At 44.3% G+C, this 23,156-nt stretch overlaps 1 protein-coding gene and 1 non-coding gene across 2 annotated transcripts; both read right to left on the bottom strand.

Annotated features, from left to right (window-relative positions):
• Positions 1 to 965: 965 nt before the first annotated feature.
• LOC148165647 (uncharacterized) lies at positions 966 to 22,077 on the bottom strand. The gene is made up of 3 exons (XM_088049691.1): positions 22,045 to 22,077; positions 4,394 to 4,541; positions 966 to 1,192 (listed from the first exon to the last, which is right to left on the bottom strand). The coding sequence occupies exons 1-3, from the start codon at positions 22,075 to 22,077 to the stop codon at positions 966 to 968; spliced, it is 408 nt and encodes a 135-aa protein (XP_087905817.1).
• Positions 5,361 to 5,480, bottom strand: LOC148165648 (5S ribosomal RNA). The gene has a single exon (XR_015771289.1). It is a non-coding gene; the product is annotated as a 5S ribosomal RNA (ribosomal RNA).
• Positions 22,078 to 23,156: the final 1,079 nt, after the last annotated feature.

Here is a 23,156-nt window from a genome sequence, read left to right as displayed (position 1 = left end):
TACTAAGACTTATTTTATATAAAATTGGTTCTTAATATGACTACAAAATGTATTTGAAAAATAACTAGGAATTAATAAATGGAAATTTGAAAAGGTAGAGAAGCAGAAGAAGAAAGTGAACTCTTCGTGGGTTTCCTGGGATTTTTCATGGGGTTCCTGGAGCTTTTCATGGGTGTCCTGGGAGTCTGTGGAAGTCCTGGGACTCTTCGTGGGTATCCTTGAGCTTTTCATGGGAATCCTGGAACTCTTCGTGGGTAACCTGATGATCATCTGAGGATTTCGAAACTGAAAGAGAAACCTGGAAGAGAAAGAGAAGGAGGGAAGTGGTCTCGTCCTAGGAAAGGACCTCTTCATCTCATCGAGATGGGTGTGTCTTCGACCAGCTCCTGGAGAGCTGCGGGTAGGTTAGGGAATGATGCTGAGAGAAGTGCTGTGGGAAGGTGTTTCTGCTTGACAGCAGGTTTTTTGGGAATAGCGTTGATCATGCGGTTTTTAGTAGGAAGCTTGTAAGATGTGTGCAAAGTTTGAATGGCAAGAGGGTTATTGTTACTAGCAAGCGTGCGTGTTATGTAGCGAGTGCGGGAGTTTAGTGAATCGATCAGTAATGGGAGTAGTTTTAGTGTGTTCATGCAAGTCGTTAGATGAAAATTCGCGGTCAAGTCGGAAGATTAGTCTAAGTGTGTGGCGTTCGAAGGAAGAAACTTTAAAGAGCATGCGGTTAGAGAGCGAGGCGTAAAGCAGAGATCTGTATTCAAAGATAGGGCGTATGAAAAGTTTGTACGTGTGGTGTAGAGTTTCTGAGCTGCAACCCCGAATCCGGCCGCGAATGCGATACAAAAGGTTTGATCGATTGCGTGCTTTCTTCATCGTCCTTTTCAGGTCCTCGTTAAGGGTACAAGTAGAAGAGAAAGTGATGCCTAAGTAAGTGAGAGAATTAGTTTGAGTAAGAGATTGATTGTTTATAGTTAGCCGTGTGTTGAGTTAAAGTTGAGACGTTGTTTCTGGGCTTTGGGGTAGGTGAAGCAGATGGATTGACATTTGGTAGGGTTGGTTTTCACTCTCCAGGTGTTTGTCCATTTTTCGACTCGATGAAGTTCTTTCTGGAGGATGTCTGAAGCCTTTTCAGCGCTCCGGTGGCTAGACCAGATTGCCGAATCGTCAGCAAACAACCTCGTTTTGGTCCGGAGGGAATCTGAAATTGGAAAATCACTGCAGTATATAATGTACAACAAAGGTGACAGGACGGAGCCTTGTGGGACTCCGGCCCTTTAGTGTAAAGGTGTTAGAAAAGGCGTCGTTGATTTGATCCTGCAGGATCGGTTGGTGAGATAGGAGACGATGAGCTTTGTGAATTTAAGATTGATTCCGAGATTGATGAGTTTTTTGCACCAGACCGTCGTGCCAGACCTTGTCAAATGCTCTTTCGATGTCCAAAAAGGCACCTACGGTGCACTCTCCAAGGTTGGCGTGTCTGATGATGTCGGTTTGCAAGTCTACTAAAGGATTTTGAGTGCTACGTTCTGATCTAAAGCCGAATTGTTGTTGCGGAAGCAAGTTATGAGTTTCGAGAATGATTTTTAAGTCTGTTAGTTAAAACGCGTTCAAAGATTTTGCCTAGGATATTAAGTAGTGAAATAGGGCGATATGACTTAGGGTCTGAAATAGGTTTTCCCGGTTTTAAAATCATGATCGTATTCGCTAGTTTCCACGCGGTTGGAAAATAAAGATTAGTTAAACAATTGTTAAAAATGGCGGTTAATGCAAGAAAGCCAGAGTCTGGTAAATTTTTCAAAATGATAGGTTTAATCTGATCGGGGCCGGAGCTTTGGTAGTTTTTAAATTGAAAATGATTGATTTTACTTCGCGAACTGTTACTGGGTCGGTTAAGTGCTCGTCGTTGTGGGGATATGGAAGGGGTTCGATTAGTGGGAATATCGCGCATGGTTTGAATGTTGGCAGAGGACTTTTTCGAAAAAGGGTTGATTGAAATGGGGTCGTCGGGGACTTGATGGATTTGTTCGAGAAGATTGGCAAAGCACTCGGCTTTGTCTTGGGAAGAGTGGTAAACGTTGGGGCCTTCGATTAGATTTTGATTAGGTTTAGAAAGTTGACCAGAAATTGCTTTGAATTTTGACCAAAATGCTTTACCGTCACGGTAATCTAAAGATTCGCAGGTTTTGACCCAAGTTTCCTCTTTGAATTGATTGATGTCGCGGCGGATTTTGGCACTGAGTTTATTGATAAGGGTTTTTAAAGAAAGGGGTCGCGGGTTCTGACCAAAGTCCGCGGTAGATTTTACGTTTTTCTTTAATTAGTCTTAGAATACGCGCAGGTAGAGGGGTTTTGTCCTTCGGAATGGATATTTAATTCTTAATAAATATGTTTGGCTTTAAGTTTGGCTGAAAGTGATGGCTGAAGTTAATGACTCTACTTGGATGGTCGATTTCTACCTGAGAATTTACTGTGGTAATGAGTGGAAGGGGTAGTATTAAGTTTCTTCACGGAAAAGTTCCAATTTGCGTTTTTGTAATTGAAGATTTTGGTAATTTCCGGCGCCGGCTGAGGGCCATTAGTTAAGAAATTAGCAATTAGTGGAAAATGGTCTGAAGTTACGGTGGTGCCTATTGAGGTTTCGCTGTCGAATAAGTGAATTAGGTTTTCAGAAATAGAATGTGGTCAAATAATGGAGCAACCTTGATGAGAAATGAAAGTGGGGTTTTTGGTTTTTAAGACGGTAAAAAGGGGAATTCGCCTAATTAATTGAGAAAGAAGTCTGCCGTTAAGGTTGGTTGCGTGGTCTCCGAAGTCAGTGTGTCTGGCGTTAAAGTCGCCCATTATAATTGAAAATGGAAGATCTGAAGCATAGTTAAAAAGTTCAGAAGAGACGCGGTGTGTTAGGCTGATTATAATACGAAAAAATGGTGATAGTGTGATTATTTAACTTGACGTCGGCGGCAACGAGTTCTAAAGAGGATATGTTGTCAGGAAGTTGATGTTTTACTGATTGAAAGTCCCGTTGAAACAAGAAGCGCGGAGCCGTGAAAACGGTTAGTTGGCGGTTTATGGTAACAAGAAAAATTTTTGACTTTAATCGCGTTGTCGGAATGAGTTTTCGGTGATAGACAAGATTTTGATTGAGTCTGATTCAATAAAGTGTTTGATGGCGTTGAGTTTTCTGTTGATTCCGGAGACGATAACCGTGGCGATATTCACGCTGTTAGGAAGGGGGGCCCCCGCCGGGAAAGACGGGGGAGGGTCGCAATGGGAGGCAATTGCAACGGGTGTTGGGACGAGACGTGGGGGCGAATCTACTCAAAGGAGAAGTAGATCCGCTGACCCACATGGTTAATGCGGGTTTTGGTGCGGAGGACGGTTTTTGACGCAGACTCGACGAGTTCTGCGACTTTGGATCGTTGATGCGGGAACAGGTCGTAGAGCATTTTGGTGACAAAAGTGATGGTTTGACGCACAGAAATGCATTGGGGTTCGGGGTCTGCGAACTCAGGTGGGGGGCAGCAAGATGATGGTTGGGGCGACGGGCGTGTCGCAGGTGACGACCGCGTCTTTGATTTTAGGGCATTTTTGGTGACCAGGCGGGGTGGTCTCCTTTGCAGAGGAGACAGGTGATTGTGTCAGAAGGACACTTGTTGGACGGATGGCTTTCGGGGCATTTTAGGACAGGCCAACTTGTTGTGGCAGGAGGAGGCGGCGTGCCAAGCTGGAAGCACTTGGTACACTGAAGAGGAGCGGGTTTTTGGGGGGCTTTGGAAGGCTCGCACTGATAGCGCTTACCGAAAAGGATGATTCCTTCCTTGAGGAGGAAGTCAAACTGTGGAGGTGGAGGTTTGTTAGGACACGGAGAAGATTACAAAAGTTGCCCGTCTGTCTGGAACGGATGCGCCAGACATTAGAGCAATTGGAGATGGAGGTCACGGATGGCGTTTAAGACTTCATCGTTGTCGATGTCGTCCTGGATGTCTTTAATGACGATTGACATTTGCGGAATTTTGGGGGCATTTGGGGGGGGCTGGTTGTGCTGAAAGCTTTCGGTGCACTTGCACGATTGAAATGGTTCGGGCAGGCGGTGGCAGTGCAGAGATGGGATTGAAAGTTTGCCGGAAGGGCTTTTGGTGGTAACTAGGAGCGCTGTGCGGTTCCAGTTAACCACAAGTTTGGAAATGTCCTTGACAAGCAGGGACGTTGTGAGGAGTCCGTAGAAGGTTTTTTGTGTGGAGAAAGCCTGAGGGATGTTTCGGATTGTGTACCTGAAGGGGTACACATTTTGGGAGGAGTGTCATTATTATGGAGTTATTAGAAGAGAACGAGAATGCTCTCTCCCGAGGAGGAGAGTTGGGTGGGGTTGGGGTCTTGTTTCCGGTAAAATCAGACTTACCGGATGACGCAGTTTGATGGTTTGATGAGCTTGCACCACTGGCACTTGCACCACTGGCACTTGAACTCGAGGTTGCACTTTTCACGGCGCGAGGACGAAGGTTGTGGGTACTCATCGACGGAGCGCGATGATGCGTACTCAGAGAACACTTCAAGAATGCCGAACCGCGGCGAAGGCTAGAAATTTATATTGGTCGGTACAGCGCCATCTCGTTTAGGGCAATGGTCGAACCGACGAACTAAGGCGGAGCGCCTGTTTGTCGCTCGCTCGTTATAAATAGAGGGATTTTAGGTGTGTGCGGCGTTTTAGATCGAGTATACTCGTCGTAACGTGCACGTCGTGTCTGTCTCGTTTTCTGTTTTTAAACGTTTTTTTAACTCGACGACTAGAAGAGAATGCCACCCAAGACCAGCGGTAAGGCGGCCAAGAAGGCCGGAAAAGCTCAAAAGAACATCTCGAAGAGCGACAAGAAAAAGAAGCGCAGGAGGAAGGAGAGTTACGCCATCTACATTTACAAGGTGTTGAAGCAGGTCCATCCCGATACCGGTATCTCCAGCAAGGCTATGTCTATCATGAACAGTTTCGTGAACGACATCTTCGAACGTATAGCTGCTGAAGCCAGTCGCCTCGCTCATTACAACAAACGTTCGACCATAACCAGCAGGGAGATCCAGACGGCGGTGCGTCTTCTTTTGCCCGGTGAATTGGCGAAGCACGCCGTTTCTGAAGGAACCAAGGCCGTCACCAAATACACCAGTTCAAAATAAATCCTCCTCGAGCAGCTTGGAAGTTGGTTGGAAAAAAAAGAAAAAAAATCGGTTCTTTTCAGAACCACAAATTCAACTCGAACGAATTAAAAATTTTCGTCTTCATACTATATAAGTTCCTGAGAGAAAATATAAATAGTGAAAAATATATTTAAAAAAAGTTTGACATCAGAAATGTTAATAAAAAAAGAAAAGAGTAGAGACAACGGCACGCGGTGTTCCCAAGCGGTCACCCATCCAAGTACTGACCGCGCCCGACGTTGCTTGACTTCGGTGATCGGACGAGAACCGGTAGTTTTCAACGTGGTATGGTCGTTGCCTGGTAAAATTTTCCAAGATGGTACGTTGACGATTTTTTGTGATTGTTCGATCGTTTGGATGTGACATTTTTCGATGGTACACATGTCAGAAAATGTACAAGATTTAAAAGAAGAAAAAAAAAAAATTTTTTTTTGCGAGTCGTTTTTTAGTTTTTTTTTTGCGACAAAATGACGAAAAAAAAAAACTCGTATGAGGCGTTAAATTAAATTGTTCGTTTGACGATCTCAACGAGTCACTTGCGATTAACGTAATTTAAAATTTGAGAACTTACTTACTCACTTGCTTGCTTAGATGGAAATAGCACCCACTTGAAGTAAACGCCGACACGGACCGGAGATGAATAAACTCCGAACGGACGGGGTTAATTCATGAACTGACCGTAGTACGGTCGAAGGTTCGCCGCCGCCGCTACCTGCTTTCTTTCTTAGAACTGATAACAGAGTTGGTTTCTTTGTCTGTTCATTCATCGAAATTCCCACCACTCTGGCCGGGCCGGGCGGGGTGGGTGTGTGTTGTTTCATGATTTGTTCTCTTCTCGATTTATTCTTTTTCCGACGTCGTTCGATTCATAGAGATGTTTTCGTCGAAAGTGTGGTCGCGTTTACATTGCATTAAAATTTAATTTGTTCCAGTGCGACGATGAAACAAGAAAAAAGTTTCAAGTAAGTACGCACGCACGCACACCTACATATTTCATTTTTTAAATCTTTCGACGTTCGTAGTTTCTGCTCGAAATGTCGACTAATAGTAGGGAATGTTTTGTTGATTTGTTTGTTTTTCGTTTTTGAGAAGAACAAATGAAAATTTCGTTGGATTTCTGTCGACCGACGACCGACTGAAAATCCGCCGACATCGACGTAGTTTTATTTAGAGTGTCTGAAAAATGCAAACAATGCAAGATTTCCGTATTTTTGTTGGTTTGTGGTGTTTGGGGAGTTTTTTTTATGATTATAAAATGGTTTCGTCGAGAAAAATTGCTTCTTTCGCAATGAATTGGCAAGAAAAATTAAAAAACTCGTCCGTTCCCGTCGCTGGATGTTCGACGGTGGTCCGTCTGATTTTCCCTTTATTTTCGTAAAATTGACGAGAATTTCGCCGTCAAAACTGTTTTCGGTGATGTTTCGATGATGGGATTTCGTCGTGTGAGGTAATTTTTGAGGAAAAAATGTCGATTTTGCGAAAAAAGTCGTTCGAAAAGTCCGTTCGTCGTACAAATTCGTTTCTCATGGTCGAGTCCGAAATTGACATCGTTTTTTTTCCGACCTGTTCGTCAAGATCGTTTTCAAAAATCAACTCCTACGAAAGGCGAAGGTTTTATCTTCGTTCTTGAAAAAATTCGACCTTCTCGGACGTCATCTTCGACCGTTTGTGAATTTTTTTCCTACACTCTGCAGGTTCGTCGGTCGTCGCTCCGATCCGTGCTGCGTCTCTTTGCGAGGCGATTTTCGAAAAGATCGCACGTACTTTTCGACCGATTCGTTCGTGAAACTTGTAGAGGATGCTTCCAAGTTTGTCTGGTCGAAAGCGGAACTTTCCTGTTATTCGTGGAAAACGCGTAACGTCGGCGTCGAACTTGGATGTCATCTCCTTGTTTCGGAGGGTCTTTGTTCGAGTCGACGTTCGATCGGTCCTTGTTCGCTTTTGGAGGTCGGCTGGTCGTCCGGGAAAACTTGAGGTTATTCAGGAGGCCATCGCCGACCGAATCGCTCATGTTCCCGCACCCGGAGGCGGTGATCTTCGCGTAAAGAGAACGATGCCATCACGCGAAAGCTGTATTCGAGGCCCACTGAATTTTCTAACTCGACGAGAAGGCTCTCGTTTAGTCCGCGGTCCGCGCGTTTTCGAACGCGCCAACACTTTGACTTTGGCGCCCAATTCGTTCTGTAAAGTTCATTCGTTCTTTCACCGAAGAATAAGCCTACCTATAATAAAAAGAAAAAAACGCGCGCGCGATAGACGAAAATATGGCCGACGTAGAAAATCAAGCAGCTTCGACGGTCGCCGGTGCCACTTCCGGCTCCTCACCGGTGAAGAAGGAGAAGAAGCCCAAAAATCCGAGAAGCAAACCTTCTCATCCGCCCACTTCGGAGATGGTCACCAACGCCATCAAAGGCTTGAAGGAACGCGGCGGTTCTTCGTTGCAGGCGATCAAGAAATATGTCGCGGCCAACTACAAAGTCGACGCGGAAAAATTTGCGCCTTTCATCAAGAAGTACCTTAAGGGCGCCGTCGCATCCGGTTCGTTGGTCCAAACCAAAGGAAAAGGAGCTTCCGGTTCGTTCAAGTTGGCTTCTGCCGTCACCGGTGCAGCTAAGGCTCCGTCCGCCACGAAAAAGAGATCTGCCGCTGCGACCGCGTCGTCATCGGCGAAATCCAAGAAGACGGGCGTTGCTAAACGTTCCGTCGCGTCAGCGCCGACGTCCGCCGAAAAAGGATCCGCCTCAAAAGCCGGTAAGAAGGCCGCCCCCGCCGCTTCGGCCAAGTCTAAGAAAACTGCCGCCGAAAAGAAGAGCGTCGCCGTATCGAAGGCTAGAAAGGCTGCGTCCGCTCCCGAAAAGAAAGCCAGCGCCGCCTCCAGATCGCCCGTCAAACCCAAGACGCCATCGAAAGCGAAGAAATCCAACAAGGCCGGTCCAACCAAGAAACCGAAAGCGCCGAAACCGAAAACGGCCAAAGCCGTCACCGTCAAAGCGAAAAAAACCGCTTCACCCAAGAGAAAGAAGTGAAAAGTCGACGACGATGATTTAATTTTTTCAACGACGACGACGTCCTGGTGGTTTCGGGAACGTGCTCCGATCGTATATATCGACGTAGGGGCACCATCGATACAAATAAATGGCCCTTTTCAGGGCCACAATTATTTTCAAGAAACGAACGAAAGATTCGCTTGGACAATGCACATTCTGTTGAGGAGATACATACTTTCATTTGATTTTCTTGTCTATTCATTTGACTGTCGAAACAGTGTTATTACAAAGAATGATAAACTTTATTATATAATAATGTTTCAAATAGTCTCAGTTAAAAGAAAATTTAATGTGAAAGAAAAAAGCAAAAGTTTATCGTTTTATGTAAGTACGAATTTTGTGAATAAATCACATAACCTAACTTTTTTTTTTTTTTTTTTTTTTTTCAATCTCAAAAAGTTGCATGCGCGAACGATAAATTTTCAATTCGTTGGAAAATAATTGTGGTTCTGAAAAGAACCGATTTTTTTTTTCTTCTTTTAACACCTTCGAAGATGAAGAATTTGTTAATTCTAGATGGTCGGATCGGATGGATGGATGGATGGATGGAGGAAATTTAAGCCCTCTCGCCACGAATGCGTCTCGCCAATTGGATGTCTTTCGGCATGATGGTGACACGTTTGGCGTGGATGGCGCACAAGTTGGTGTCTTCGAAGAGGCCGACGAGATAAGCCTCGCTGGCTTCTTGAAGTGCCATCACGGCCGAACTTTGGAAACGGAGATCGGTCTTGAAATCTTGGGCGATCTCTCGGACGAGACGTTGGAAAGGCAGCTTGCGGATCAAAAGTTCAGTGCTCTTTTGATAACGACGAATCTCACGAAGGGCGACCGTACCGGGCCTGTAACGGTGAGGTTTCTTGACACCTCCGGTGGCGGGAGCGCTTTTTCTGGCCGCCTTCGTGGCCAACTGTTTTCTAGGTGCCTTGCCACCGGTAGATTTACGAGCCGTCTGTTTAGTTCTCGCCATCTCGGATATCGGATGAATCAAATGAAAAGAATTAACGTAGGTAGTGGCTTGCTTGCTTGCTTCGACCGAACGACCGACCGTACGTACGAACGTTCGAAAGTCAACTGAAAATTTTCGTCGCGCCAACGGCCGTTTTATAAACTCGATGAGTCATACGGCGACGCCATTGGTGGATTCGTTTTTAACGCGAGGTGGAGCTGCCGTAACTTATAAATAGTCCCGCGGAATGAAATTTTGACGTTAGTTCCATAACGAACTTGGTCGAAGCTACGTCGTTTTGTACGAAGAATTTCCTAATTTTATCAAGATGACCGGTCGTGGTAAAGGTGGCAAAGGATTGGGAAAAGGTGGCGCCAAACGTCATCGCAAAGTTCTACGCGATAACATCCAAGGTATAACGAAACCGGCGATCAGAAGATTGGCTCGTCGTGGTGGTGTGAAACGTATTTCCGGTCTCATCTACGAAGAAACCAGAGGTGTGTTGAAGGTCTTCCTCGAGAACGTCATCCGTGACGCCGTAACTTACACCGAACACGCAAAACGTAAGACCGTCACCGCCATGGACGTCGTCTACGCCCTGAAACGTCAAGGTCGTACCCTTTACGGTTTCGGCGGTTAATTTTATCATTTTATGACGTGTATCCGCATCCTCAGAGGAATAACAACAAACCCCCCGCAGGCAAGCAAACAAACAAACAAAAAAAAACGGTTCTTTTCAGAACCACAAAATAAATCAAACGAATTAAATATGTTGCTCAATTGTGTGTTTGTCTTCAAATCGAAATGAAAATCGTACGGAGTGAGTGATCATTTTAATTTGTGATCCAGGCGGCGACTTTGACAATTTTGACAGCAGTTTTAGGTTAGAATGACCATCGTTAAAAGAACGTTTTTGCCACGAAGAGTATATTTGAGGTTATGTCCAATATGGGGTAGAGTTACTCTCCTCAGACGTGACTTGAAACAAAATCTCATAGCAAATAAAACGATTGATTGTAGTATTACGGCTCACCGCTGACGACTGCTGCTGCAAGAAATTATCGAGACGGAGAGCACGTATAGGCGACCGGTGTGTGTGTGTATGTTCTTAACAGATTAATGTGCGAAATGTGAAGAAATTTACGACGAATCGGAATGTTTCTTGAATTAGATAATCAATAAATTATTATAGATAGAGTTGTCGAGTTCGTGCTTTAGTCGGGCATTGAATTTTTCTAAAAATTACGATGAAAAGTCGTAAAAATCATCTTTCTTGGTTGAATGTAATCGAAAATCTTCCGTTCAGTCTACGCTCGTATAATGAATTAATTGATCGGTTTAACTTTAAAATATCTAAAAGACTTTTTAACATGATTCTCATAGGTTGTTGTATTTTGGCGAAAAAATCAATTCGTTCGAGTTGAATTTTTGGCCCTGAGAAGGGCCGATGTGAAGATGGTTTTTATAAAAGTTTTTGTTTTTCGTTCGAGATGACGGCGGCGAAGAATTAAATTTAAGGCTTCTTTTCGGTCTTCTTGGGCAACAACACCGCCTGGATGTTGGGCAAGACACCGCCTTGGGCGATGGTAACGCCGGAAAGGAGCTTGTTTAACTCCTCGTCGTTCCTTATAGCCAATTGAAGATGTCTCGGAATGATACGGGTTTTCTTGTTATCTCTGGCGGCGTTTCCTGCCAATTCGAGAACTTCGGCGGCTAGATATTCCATTACGGCCGCCAAATAAACGGGAGCACCTGCACCCACTCTTTCGGCGTAGTTTCCTTTACGCAGAAGACGATGAATTCTGCCGACGGGAAACTGAAGTCCGGCACGACTGGAACGAGACTTCGCCTTTCCCTTCACTTTACCTCCTTTTCCTCTTCCGGACATGTTGTTATACGATATAAACAGCAAAACACCTACTGCGACTGACACGAAGCGCACTGACAAACGTACGGCTTGAAATAAATGCCGAACGCGGCGAAGGCTAGAAATTTATATGGTCGGTACAGCGCCATCTCGTTAGGGCAATGGTCGAACGACGAACTAAGGCGGAGCGCCTGTTTGTCGCTCGCTCGTTATAAATAGAGGGATTTTAGGTGTGCGGCGTTTTAGATCGAGTATACTCGTCGTAACGTGCACGTCGTGTCTGTCTCGTTTTCTGTTTTTAAACGTTTTTTTAACTCGACGACTAGAAGAGAATGCCACCCAAGACCAGCGGTAAGGCGGCCAAGAAGGCCGGAAAAGCTCAAAAGAACATCTCGAAGAGCGACAAGAAAAAGAAGCGCAGGAGGAAGGAGAGTTACGCCATCTACATTTACAAGGTGTTGAAGCAGGTCCATCCCGATACCGGTATCTCCAGCAAGGCTATGTCTATCATGAACAGTTTCGTGAACGACATCTTCGAACGTATAGCTGCTGAAGCCAGTCGCCTCGCTCATTACAACAAACGTTCGACCATAACCAGCAGGGAGATCCAGACGGCGGTGCGTCTTCTTTTGCCCGGTGAATTGGCGAAGCACGCCGTTTCTGAAGGAACCAAGGCCGTCACCAAATACACCAGTTCAAAATAAATCCTCCTCGAGCAGCTTGGAAGTTGGTTGGAAAAAAAAGAAAAAAAATCGGTTCTTTTCAGAACCACAAATTCAACTCGAACGAATTAAAAATTTTCGTCTTCATACTATATAAGTTCCTGAGAGAAAATATAAATAGTGAAAAATATATTTAAAAAAAGTTTGACATCAGAAATGTTAATAAAAAAAGAAAAGAGTAGAGACAACGGCACGCGGTGTTCCCAAGCGGTCACCCATCCAAGTACTGACCGCGCCCGACGTTGCTTGACTTCGGTGATCGGACGAGAACCAAATTCAAATTCAAATTCAACAGGATTTTTATTCGGTTGAAGTTACGCATGCAATCACTAAGATAATACATATCACACTTAAGATTAACTTATGCTAATGTGTGGCGCTGATGCCTTAACCTAGCCTACATTTATTATACAATCTAAGATATTACATTTATTTTATGGCTCACCGGCAACCTTGGTTGCATACATTTGTGGTGTTTAGCCTACTTATCGGTTACCTTAATTTAGGGAAAATGAAATTTTAGTAAAAACCCTAACCTTATTATCTACTATGTACAAAGGATATTTAAAAAACTATTTACAGTGTTGACCTCAAAGAGGTCTTGGGACTTCCGGTCCGGTTTCTGTTTCCAGGGAGCTCCTGGGCTCCTGGTGCGGTATGGTCTAGTGGTGAGGTTTCAGGGGGCTCCGGGGGCTCCTGATCCTCGGATTGATGTTCCAGGGGGCTCCTGGACTCCTGTTCCGATATGGTCAGTGGCTGGTCGATTGCCGTTTACGGTTCTTCTTCCGCTGCCTTTTGCCTGTAACAAAATTCAGCGGATTATCCGGTCTAGATTGGGGACACCCGAGTGCGGGAACTTGTGAGTTCCTGCTGGGTGTTTGAGGGATTGTTTGAGAAGAGGTACGTGCCGCACCTGCTTTTCGTAGAATTTATCGGAAAGGGAATGGATGTAATGGTGTAGGAGTGGAAGATTCGCGTCCTGATGAAGTTGACGGAGCGGAGTGTATCTGTCTGCGTTAAGAGCAAGTCTTAAGCATTTATTTTGAAATCTTTGCAAAGGAATTAGTGGAGTGTGTGGTTTGTGCCGGTAGATGGGCGCTGCGTATGTTATGATGGGGCGTAAGATGCATTTGTACAGAAGCAACTTATTTTTCGTGTTTAGATAGTTGTTTTTGACCAACAATGGGTACAATTGCTTGAGGACGGCTTCACCTTTTTGTCTCGTTTTCTTTATGTGTTCATTTAGGTTTAGCCTTTTGTCTAGGGTGACTCCTAGATATTTCACAGAGTTCTTAATTTCAATTTCACTGTCCCCTACCTTTAGTTTTTTATTGATCTTTAGCCCGGTGAATCTTTTTGCAAAAATGACCGTTTCCGTTTTGTCCGCGTTGAGTTTAATCTTCCATTTCGCGTAGAATTTCTCGAGTTGATTAATGTGGATCTGAACTTGTTTGAGTGCGACCTGACCCGAATGAGACTTAGCGTAGATGGCGGTGTCGTCCGCGTACAAAGCTAAATTGGTTTGTGCGAATTTAGTGATGTCATGAATGTAAATATTAAATAGTATTGGCCCAAGCACTGAGCCTTGTGGGACTCCCGCATTTATTGATTTCATTTCCGACTTTTCGCCTTCTACCTTTACTCTGAACTTTCTCTCTGTTAAGTACGAGTTTATTAATTTAGTAATGTGCGTCGGGAACTTCAATTGAATCATTTTGTAAATTAGTCCTTTTGTCCAGACTTTATCAAATGCTTTTTCAATATCAAGACATGTCATTGCTGTTATGCTTTTCGTGTTGTAATTATTGGTTATGTCATTTATTAGTCTGAGGACTTGCTGTGTGGTATTATGTCGTTCCCGAAAACCAAATTGCTCTGGCGGTAAAATTTTGTTTTCTTTAATGTGCTTATTAATTCGTTTTTGGATTACCTTTTCCGCAACTTTTGATATTGTTGGTAGAAGGCTAATTGGTCTGTATGCGTTTGGTGCATTGGGGTTTTTCCCCGGTTTCAAAATGGGGATGACATCTGCTACTTTAAGTTTTTCCGGGAAGATACAAAGATTAAGCATGGCATTTATTATATTCGTTAGTTGTTTTACAGCTTTCGCTGTAAGATTTTTCAGTATTCTGTTTTCTATGCCGTCATTTCCCGGGGCTTTGTTATTCGGTAAAGTGCTTATGATTTTTGCGATTTCTGTGGGTTTGACGGCCGTAGGCGCGTCTATCTGGGAATTGTCACTATTGAAAGAGTTTACTGTTTCAATTATTTCTGTTTGTTCGGGTGTGTTGTGATTATCACTTGTGTGGATCGTTTCATAATATGTTGCCAGTGTGTTTGCTTTTTCCACATTATTAAATGCTGTGTTGTTATTGGATTTAAGGATAGAGATGGGGGTAAATCGTCTTTTGAGAGCTTTTGTCATTTTCCATAGAGAATTATCGTGCGGATTTAATTTGCCAAGTTTTGTTTCCCATTTGTTCTGTCTGAATTCTTTTATTTCTTGTTTAATTTCTCTGGTTAATTCAGATGCTTGGTTTTTGAAAAATGGGTCTCGTGTTCTTTGGTACAGTTTTCTGATTCGGTTCTTGAGTTTTATTTTCTCTATGGTTGCTTTCGGAATTTCGTCTCGAAAAGGATTTATTGTTTTCGTCGTCGTGACTTGGTCTTTGGCCTTCTGGATGGCCTTAATGAACAGTTCAATCTGTTTATCAAGATCATCTTTCGTGCCAATGATTTCCGTCAGTTCAACATGTCTGTCAAGGGTTTTGCGGAAGAGGGGCCAGTTGGTTTGTTTATAGGAATTGATTTGGATTGTTTTGTCTTTGATTGTCATGTCAGGAATCTCAAGAATCACAGGATTGTGATCCGAGTTGAGTGCGGTCACTGATCTGGGTTCTGAGATTACCATGTTTTTCGTGATTGTCAAGTCAATGTAGGTAGGTGTCATGCCGTTAATTGGGAAATGAGTTGGATCAGCAGTTCTGTTAATTATCAAGCTTGTGTTTTCTACGTAATTGTAGAGCCTGAACCCGTTACTATTGTTTGCGTGACAACCCCAGCTTGTGTGTCTCGCATTGAAGTCCCCGAGAATTAATTGCTTTCTTCCCAGATTATTAATTATGTCTAAATCCGCGTCCCTAATTGAGTTGATTGGTCGGTTGTAAACTGATGTTATGAAAATGTTGTTCTCGATCTTAATCGTTAGGGTTTCGAGGAATCTTACATTTGGGGTGGGAATGTGTTCAAAGGGGACGTCATTACGGATTAGGAGAGCAACCCCACCTCCCCTAATGACATCCGTTCTGTCCTTTCTGAGAACCGTGTAATTGGTGAATTTAAGCCGATCTTTACTTTTGAGACGCGTTTCGCTAATTGCCATAATGTGAATTCCACCATTTTTAATAAAATTCAATAATTCCGCAGCTTTTTCATGCAGACCGTTTGCGTTCCAGTGAACTATCGTCAATTTACAGCTCATAGCCAGCGTCTCCCATTTTGGATAGAACGTCTATGCAGACGAACAGCTTTTCTTGTTGAGACTGGCATTTTTCAAGTGCATTGTTCAGTTCTTTAAGTATTATGAGCAAATTTTTCATATTTACATTTTTGTTCAGCCTGGAAATTTCGGCGTTTATTTTACAAAATTCTGTCATGCTGCTTGTTTCTGGAATTTTCGTTTTGGTTGGTGTTTGCCTTGTTAAAATTGGCGAATTTGCTGCGCTCGTTGAAGGCGTCGGCAGAGGCGGAAATGATTTATCGGTAAAAACAATGGACTCACCTGTTGGTTTCTTTGGCTGGGTCCACGGATTGACCTTTGGGATCGGCGCGGGGGCTAATTTAGCCCTCTTGTTGGCGACCTTCTGACGTCTTTCTTCTTGGAGTTCCTCGATGCGGGTTACCTTGGCGATGTAGACCTCGCACGTGGTTTGCGAGGCAGCGTGTCCTTGTTTCCCGCAGTTGGCACATTTGGGAATGTACGTCGGGTCGGGCTTATGGGGGCAGTCGCGGGTCCAGTGGTACTGGGAGCATCTTACGCACGTCGGTTCGAGGTTGCAGTTCCTCGTGCCGTGGCCCCATGCCTGGCACCGGTGGCACTGTGTCATCTTCTTCTTATTGAGGTATTTCTCGAAACGCACCCTGACGTTGAGAATCGCCCGACACTTTTTGTTCAGTGACTCGACAGTCTCGCTGTCGGCCACTGTTACGATGTAATGGGGCCTCTTGGTGTTGGGCCCCATTTTTCTCACATTGGTAGCTTCAATCTTGGAGCTCTTGAGCTCTGCAAGAACGGATTCGGGCTCAGGGTTGTTGTCCAGCCCCTTGATTACAAACGTTGACGTTTTGAGTCCTTTTGGGGTGAACGTGTGGAATTCCACTTTTCCTGCCGTGAGTTTGTTTTTCATCGTCGTGTGGATGTCTGTCGTGTTGGGGTACACAAGGGTTTTCTCCCTTGTGTAACGCACTTGGTAACCGTTGTCGCAATCGGCGAACAATTCTCTGAGACGGTTGTGCGTTATGTTCCGGCCGTGGATGATGATCGGCGGCGGTCTCCTTTCGTTCGCGGTCGCGGTGGGGACGAGAACCGGTAGTTTTCAACGTGGTATGGTCGTTGCCTGGTAAAATTTTCCAAGATGGTACGTTGACGATTTTTTGTGATTGTTCGATCGTTTGGATGTGACATTTTTCGATGGTACACATGTCAGAAAATGTACAAGATTTAAAAGAAGAAAAAAAAAAAATTTTTTTTTGCGAGTCGTTTTTTAGTTTTTTTTTTGCGACAAAATGACGAAAAAAAAAAACTCGTATGAGGCGTTAAATTAAATTGTTCGTTTGACGATCTCAACGAGTCACTTGCGATTAACGTAATTTAAAATTTGAGAACTTACTTACTCACTTGCTTGCTTAGATGGAAATAGCACCCACTTGAAGTAAACGCCGACACGGACCGGAGATGAATAAACTCCGAACGGACGGGGTTAATTCATGAACTGACCGTAGTACGGTCGAAGGTTCGCCGCCGCCGCTACCTGCTTTCTTTCTTAGAACTGATAACAGAGTTGGTTTCTTTGTCTGTTCATTCATCGAAATTCCCACCACTCTGGCCGGGCCGGGCGGGGTGGGTGTGTGTTGTTTCATGATTTGTTCTCTTCTCGATTTATTCTTTTTCCGACGTCGTTCGATTCATAGAGATGTTTTCGTCGAAAGTGTGGTCGCGTTTACATTGCATTAAAATTTAATTTGTTCCAGTGCGACGATGAAACAAGAAAAAAGTTTCAAGTAAGTACGCACGCACGCACACCTACATATTTCATTTTTTAAATCTTTCGACGTTCGTAGTTTCTGCTCGAAATGTCGACTAATAGTAGGGAATGTTTTGTTGATTTGTTTGTTTTTCGTTTTTGAGAAGAACAAATGAAAATTTCGTTGGATTTCTGTCGACCGACGACCGACTGAAAATCCGCCGACATCGACGTAGTTTTATTTAGAGTGTCTGAAAAATGCAAACAATGCAAGATTTCCGTATTTTTGTTGGTTTGTGGTGTTTGGGGAGTTTTTTTTATGATTATAAAATGGTTTCGTCGAGAAAAATTGCTTCTTTCGCAATGAATTGGCAAGAAAAATTAAAAAACTCGTCCGTTCCCGTCGCTGGATGTTCGACGGTGGTCCGTCTGATTTTCCCTTTATTTTCGTAAAATTGACGAGAATTTCGCCGTCAAAACTGTTTTCGGTGATGTTTCGATGATGGGATTTCGTCGTGTGAGGTAATTTTTGAGGAAAAAATGTCGATTTTGCGAAAAAAGTCGTTCGAAAAGTCCGTTCGTCGTACAAATTCGTTTCTCATGGTCGAGTCCGAAATTGACATCGTTTTTTTTCCGACCTGTTCGTCAAGATCGTTTTCAAAAATCAACTCCTACGAAAGGCGAAGGTTTTATCTTCGTTCTTGAAAAAATTCGACCTTCTCGGACGTCATCTTCGACCGTTTGTGAATTTTTTTCCTACACTCTGCAGGTTCGTCGGTCGTCGCTCCGATCCGTGCTGCGTCTCTTTGCGAGGCGATTTTCGAAAAGATCGCACGTACTTTTCGACCGATTCGTTCGTGAAACTTGTAGAGGATGCTTCCAAGTTTGTCTGGTCGAAAGCGGAACTTTCCTGTTATTCGTGGAAAACGCGTAACGTCGGCGTCGAACTTGGATGTCATCTCCTTGTTTCGGAGGGTCTTTGTTCGAGTCGACGTTCGATCGGTCCTTGTTCGCTTTTGGAGGTCGGCTGGTCGTCCGGGAAAACTTGAGGTTATTCAGGAGGCCATCGCCGACCGAATCGCTCATGTTCCCGCACCCGGAGGCGGTGATCTTCGCGTAAAGAGAACGATGCCATCACGCGAAAGCTGTATTCGAGGCCCACTGAATTTTCTAACTCGACGAGAAGGCTCTCGTTTAGTCCGCGGTCCGCGCGTTTTCGAACGCGCCAACACTTTGACTTTGGCGCCCAATTCGTTCTGTAAAGTTCATTCGTTCTTTCACCGAAGAATAAGCCTACCTATAATAAAAAGAAAAAAACGCGCGCGCGATAGACGAAAATATGGCCGACGTAGAAAATCAAGCAGCTTCGACGGTCGCCGGTGCCACTTCCGGCTCCTCACCGGTGAAGAAGGAGAAGAAGCCCAAAAATCCGAGAAGCAAACCTTCTCATCCGCCCACTTCGGAGATGGTCACCAACGCCATCAAAGGCTTGAAGGAACGCGGCGGTTCTTCGTTGCAGGCGATCAAGAAATATGTCGCGGCCAACTACAAAGTCGACGCGGAAAAATTTGCGCCTTTCATCAAGAAGTACCTTAAGGGCGCCGTCGCATCCGGTTCGTTGGTCCAAACCAAAGGAAAAGGAGCTTCCGGTTCGTTCAAGTTGGCTTCTGCCGTCACCGGTGCAGCTAAGGCTCCGTCCGCCACGAAAAAGAGATCTGCCGCTGCGACCGCGTCGTCATCGGCGAAATCCAAGAAGACGGGCGTTGCTAAACGTTCCGTCGCGTCAGCGCCGACGTCCGCCGAAAAAGGATCCGCCTCAAAAGCCGGTAAGAAGGCCGCCCCCGCCGCTTCGGCCAAGTCTAAGAAAACTGCCGCCGAAAAGAAGAGCGTCGCCGTATCGAAGGCTAGAAAGGCTGCGTCCGCTCCCGAAAAGAAAGCCAGCGCCGCCTCCAGATCGCCCGTCAAACCCAAGACGCCATCGAAAGCGAAGAAATCCAACAAGGCCGGTCCAACCAAGAAACCGAAAGCGCCGAAACCGAAAACGGCCAAAGCCGTCACCGTCAAAGCGAAAAAAACCGCTTCACCCAAGAGAAAGAAGTGAAAAGTCGACGACGATGATTTAATTTTTTCAACGACGACGACGTCCTGGTGGTTTCGGGAACGTGCTCCGATCGTATATATCGACGTAGGGGCACCATCGATACAAATAAATGGCCCTTTTCAGGGCCACAATTATTTTCAAGAAACGAACGAAAGATTCGCTTGGACAATGCACATTCTGTTGAGGAGATACATACTTTCATTTGATTTTCTTGTCTATTCATTTGACTGTCGAAACAGTGTTATTACAAAGAATGATAAACTTTATTATATAATAATGTTTCAAATAGTCTCAGTTAAAAGAAAATTTAATGTGAAAGAAAAAAGCAAAAGTTTATCGTTTTATGTAAGTACGAATTTTGTGAATAAATCACATAACCTAACTTTTTTTTTTTTTTTTTTTTTTTTCAATCTCAAAAAGTTGCATGCGCGAACGATAAATTTTCAATTCGTTGGAAAATAATTGTGGTTCTGAAAAGAACCGATTTTTTTTTTCTTCTTTTAACACCTTCGAAGATGAAGAATTTGTTAATTCTAGATGGTCGGATCGGATGGATGGATGGATGGATGGAGGAAATTTAAGCCCTCTCGCCACGAATGCGTCTCGCCAATTGGATGTCTTTCGGCATGATGGTGACACGTTTGGCGTGGATGGCGCACAAGTTGGTGTCTTCGAAGAGGCCGACGAGATAAGCCTCGCTGGCTTCTTGAAGTGCCATCACGGCCGAACTTTGGAAACGGAGATCGGTCTTGAAATCTTGGGCGATCTCTCGGACGAGACGTTGGAAAGGCAGCTTGCGGATCAAAAGTTCAGTGCTCTTTTGATAACGACGAATCTCACGAAGGGCGACCGTACCGGGCCTGTAACGGTGAGGTTTCTTGACACCTCCGGTGGCGGGAGCGCTTTTTCTGGCCGCCTTCGTGGCCAACTGTTTTCTAGGTGCCTTGCCACCGGTAGATTTACGAGCCGTCTGTTTAGTTCTCGCCATCTCGGATATCGGATGAATCAAATGAAAAGAATTAACGTAGGTAGTGGCTTGCTTGCTTGCTTCGACCGAACGACCGACCGTACGTACGAACGTTCGAAAGTCAACTGAAAATTTTCGTCGCGCCAACGGCCGTTTTATAAACTCGATGAGTCATACGGCGACGCCATTGGTGGATTCGTTTTTAACGCGAGGTGGAGCTGCCGTAACTTATAAATAGTCCCGCGGAATGAAATTTTGACGTTAGTTCCATAACGAACTTGGTCGAAGCTACGTCGTTTTGTACGAAGAATTTCCTAATTTTATCAAGATGACCGGTCGTGGTAAAGGTGGCAAAGGATTGGGAAAAGGTGGCGCCAAACGTCATCGCAAAGTTCTACGCGATAACATCCAAGGTATAACGAAACCGGCGATCAGAAGATTGGCTCGTCGTGGTGGTGTGAAACGTATTTCCGGTCTCATCTACGAAGAAACCAGAGGTGTGTTGAAGGTCTTCCTCGAGAACGTCATCCGTGACGCCGTAACTTACACCGAACACGCAAAACGTAAGACCGTCACCGCCATGGACGTCGTCTACGCCCTGAAACGTCAAGGTCGTACCCTTTACGGTTTCGGCGGTTAATTTTATCATTTTATGACGTGTATCCGCATCCTCAGAGGAATAACAACAAACCCCCCGCAGGCAAGCAAACAAACAAACAAAAAAAAACGGTTCTTTTCAGAACCACAAAATAAATCAAACGAATTAAATATGTTGCTCAATTGTGTGTTTGTCTTCAAATCGAAATGAAAATCGTACGGAGTGAGTGATCATTTTAATTTGTGATCCAGGCGGCGACTTTGACAATTTTGACAGCAGTTTTAGGTTAGAATGACCATCGTTAAAAGAACGTTTTTGCCACGAAGAGTATATTTGAGGTTATGTCCAATATGGGGTAGAGTTACTCTCCTCAGACGTGACTTGAAACAAAATCTCATAGCAAATAAAACGATTGATTGTAGTATTACGGCTCACCGCTGACGACTGCTGCTGCAAGAAATTATCGAGACGGAGAGCACGTATAGGCGACCGGTGTGTGTGTGTATGTTCTTAACAGATTAATGTGCGAAATGTGAAGAAATTTACGACGAATCGGAATGTTTCTTGAATTAGATAATCAATAAATTATTATAGATAGAGTTGTCGAGTTCGTGCTTTAGTCGGGCATTGAATTTTTCTAAAAATTACGATGAAAAGTCGTAAAAATCATCTTTCTTGGTTGAATGTAATCGAAAATCTTCCGTTCAGTCTACGCTCGTATAATGAATTAATTGATCGGTTTAACTTTAAAATATCTAAAAGACTTTTTAACATGATTCTCATAGGTTGTTGTATTTTGGCGAAAAAATCAATTCGTTCGAGTTGAATTTTTGGCCCTGAGAAGGGCCGATGTGAAGATGGTTTTTATAAAAGTTTTTGTTTTTCGTTCGAGATGACGGCGGCGAAGAATTAAATTTAAGGCTTCTTTTCGGTCTTCTTGGGCAACAACACCGCCTGGATGTTGGGCAAGACACCGCCTTGGGCGATGGTAACGCCGGAAAGGAGCTTGTTTAACTCCTCGTCGTTCCTTATAGCCAATTGAAGATGTCTCGGAATGATACGGGTTTTCTTGTTATCTCTGGCGGCGTTTCCTGCCAATTCGAGAACTTCGGCGGCTAGATATTCCATTACGGCCGCCAAATAAACGGGAGCACCTGCACCCACTCTTTCGGCGTAGTTTCCTTTACGCAGAAGACGATGAATTCTGCCGACGGGAAACTGAAGTCCGGCACGACTGGAACGAGACTTCGCCTTTCCCTTCACTTTACCTCCTTTTCCTCTTCCGGACATGTTGTTATACGATATAAACAGCAAAACACCTACTGCGACTGACACGAAGCGCACTGACAAACGTACGGCTTGAAATAAATGCCGAACGCGGCTTCAACTTCAGCTTCAAATACATTTATTTCTAGGTTTTTGGGTTTTTACATCGAGTTCTTAAGATATACATTCTATTTGGCTGCTGGTGAGGCTTTTGGCCTTTTCAGCAGACCGAGGGAATTTAAACAATTTTTAAATCTTATATCTAAACAGTAATTTTGGCTTAAGTATGAATACAATGCATTTGTTTCAAATTAGGTTTTAAAGTTAGGGCGTTGTTGGTAAAGTGGCAAGGTTTGTTTCTTTCTTGGTCGTCCTTCCTTCCTTCTGGACTTGGTTTGGAGTTTAGGAGTTCTTCATGGGAATCCTGGGAATCTTCGTGGGATTCCTGGGACTCTTCATGGGAATCCAGGAGTTGGTGGGACGTCCGGAGCTCTTCGTGGGGATCCTGGGAATCTTCATGGGAGTCCTGGAACTCTTCATGGGATCCTGGGAGCCTTCGCGAAAGTCCGTTTCTTCCTTGGATTGTCCTGGGCTGAAAGAGAAACCTGAAAGAGAAAGGGGAAAAGGAAAGGGATCTCGTCCATGTAGGAATGGACCTCTTCATCGCATCGAAATTGGTGTTTCTTCGACCAGCTCCTGGAGGAGCGGAGGCAGGTCTGGGTAGTTGGCTAAAAGAAGGGCTGTGGGCAAGTGTTTTAGTTTGTGCTTGGGTTTTTTGCGGATAACGTTAATTAAGCGGTTTTTAGTGGGAAGTTTGTGTGTAGTATGAAGAGTTTGAATAGCTAGGTGGTTAGTGCTGGCGAGCGTGCGTGTTAGGTAGCGTTTGCGGTTAATTATAAAGCGTTGATTGATGGGAGTAGAGTTAGTGTGTTCATGCAGAGAGTTTGAAGGAAATCTGAGATCAAGGCGATAGAGAAGTCTAAGCGTATGTCTTTCGAAAGAAGAAATTTTGAAAAGCAAGCGGTTAGTAAGAGAGGCGTAAAGTAGAGATCTGTACTCGAAGATAGGGCGAATAAATGTGTTGTAAGTGTAGTGTAGGGTTTCTGGGCTGCAACCTCGAAGTCGGCCGCGAATGAGATACAAAAGATTTGATCTATTCCGTGCTTTTTTCATTGTTGTTGCCAGGTCCTGGTGTAGTGTGCATGTTTGAGCGAAGGT

This window comes from Gnatocerus cornutus, unplaced genomic scaffold (assembly GCF_029298725.1).
Source record: "Gnatocerus cornutus isolate USDA-ARS CGAHR unplaced genomic scaffold, icGnaCorn1.1 ctg00000258.1, whole genome shotgun sequence".
Classification (NCBI taxonomy): Eukaryota; Metazoa; Arthropoda; class Insecta; order Coleoptera; family Tenebrionidae; genus Gnatocerus; species Gnatocerus cornutus.
The sequence above is the reverse complement of the archived record's forward strand: the minus strand, read 5'-3'. Positions and strand labels throughout refer to the sequence as shown.

Bases quoted from the DNA above. Each gene is read 5' to 3' on its own strand.
- LOC148165647 (XM_088049691.1), bottom strand. From the start codon at position 22,077: ATGTATTTGAAGCTGAAGTTGAAGCCGCGTTCG. The intron at 4,542-22,044 runs GCATTTATTTCA...GCATTCTTGAAG, and splicing joins TGAAGTTGAAGCCGCGTTCG to TGTTCTCTGAGTACGCATCA. The intron at 1,193-4,393 runs GTAAGTCTGATT...TTCCAATTTCAG, and splicing joins CCATCAAACTGCGTCATCCG to ATTCCCTCCGGACCAAAACG.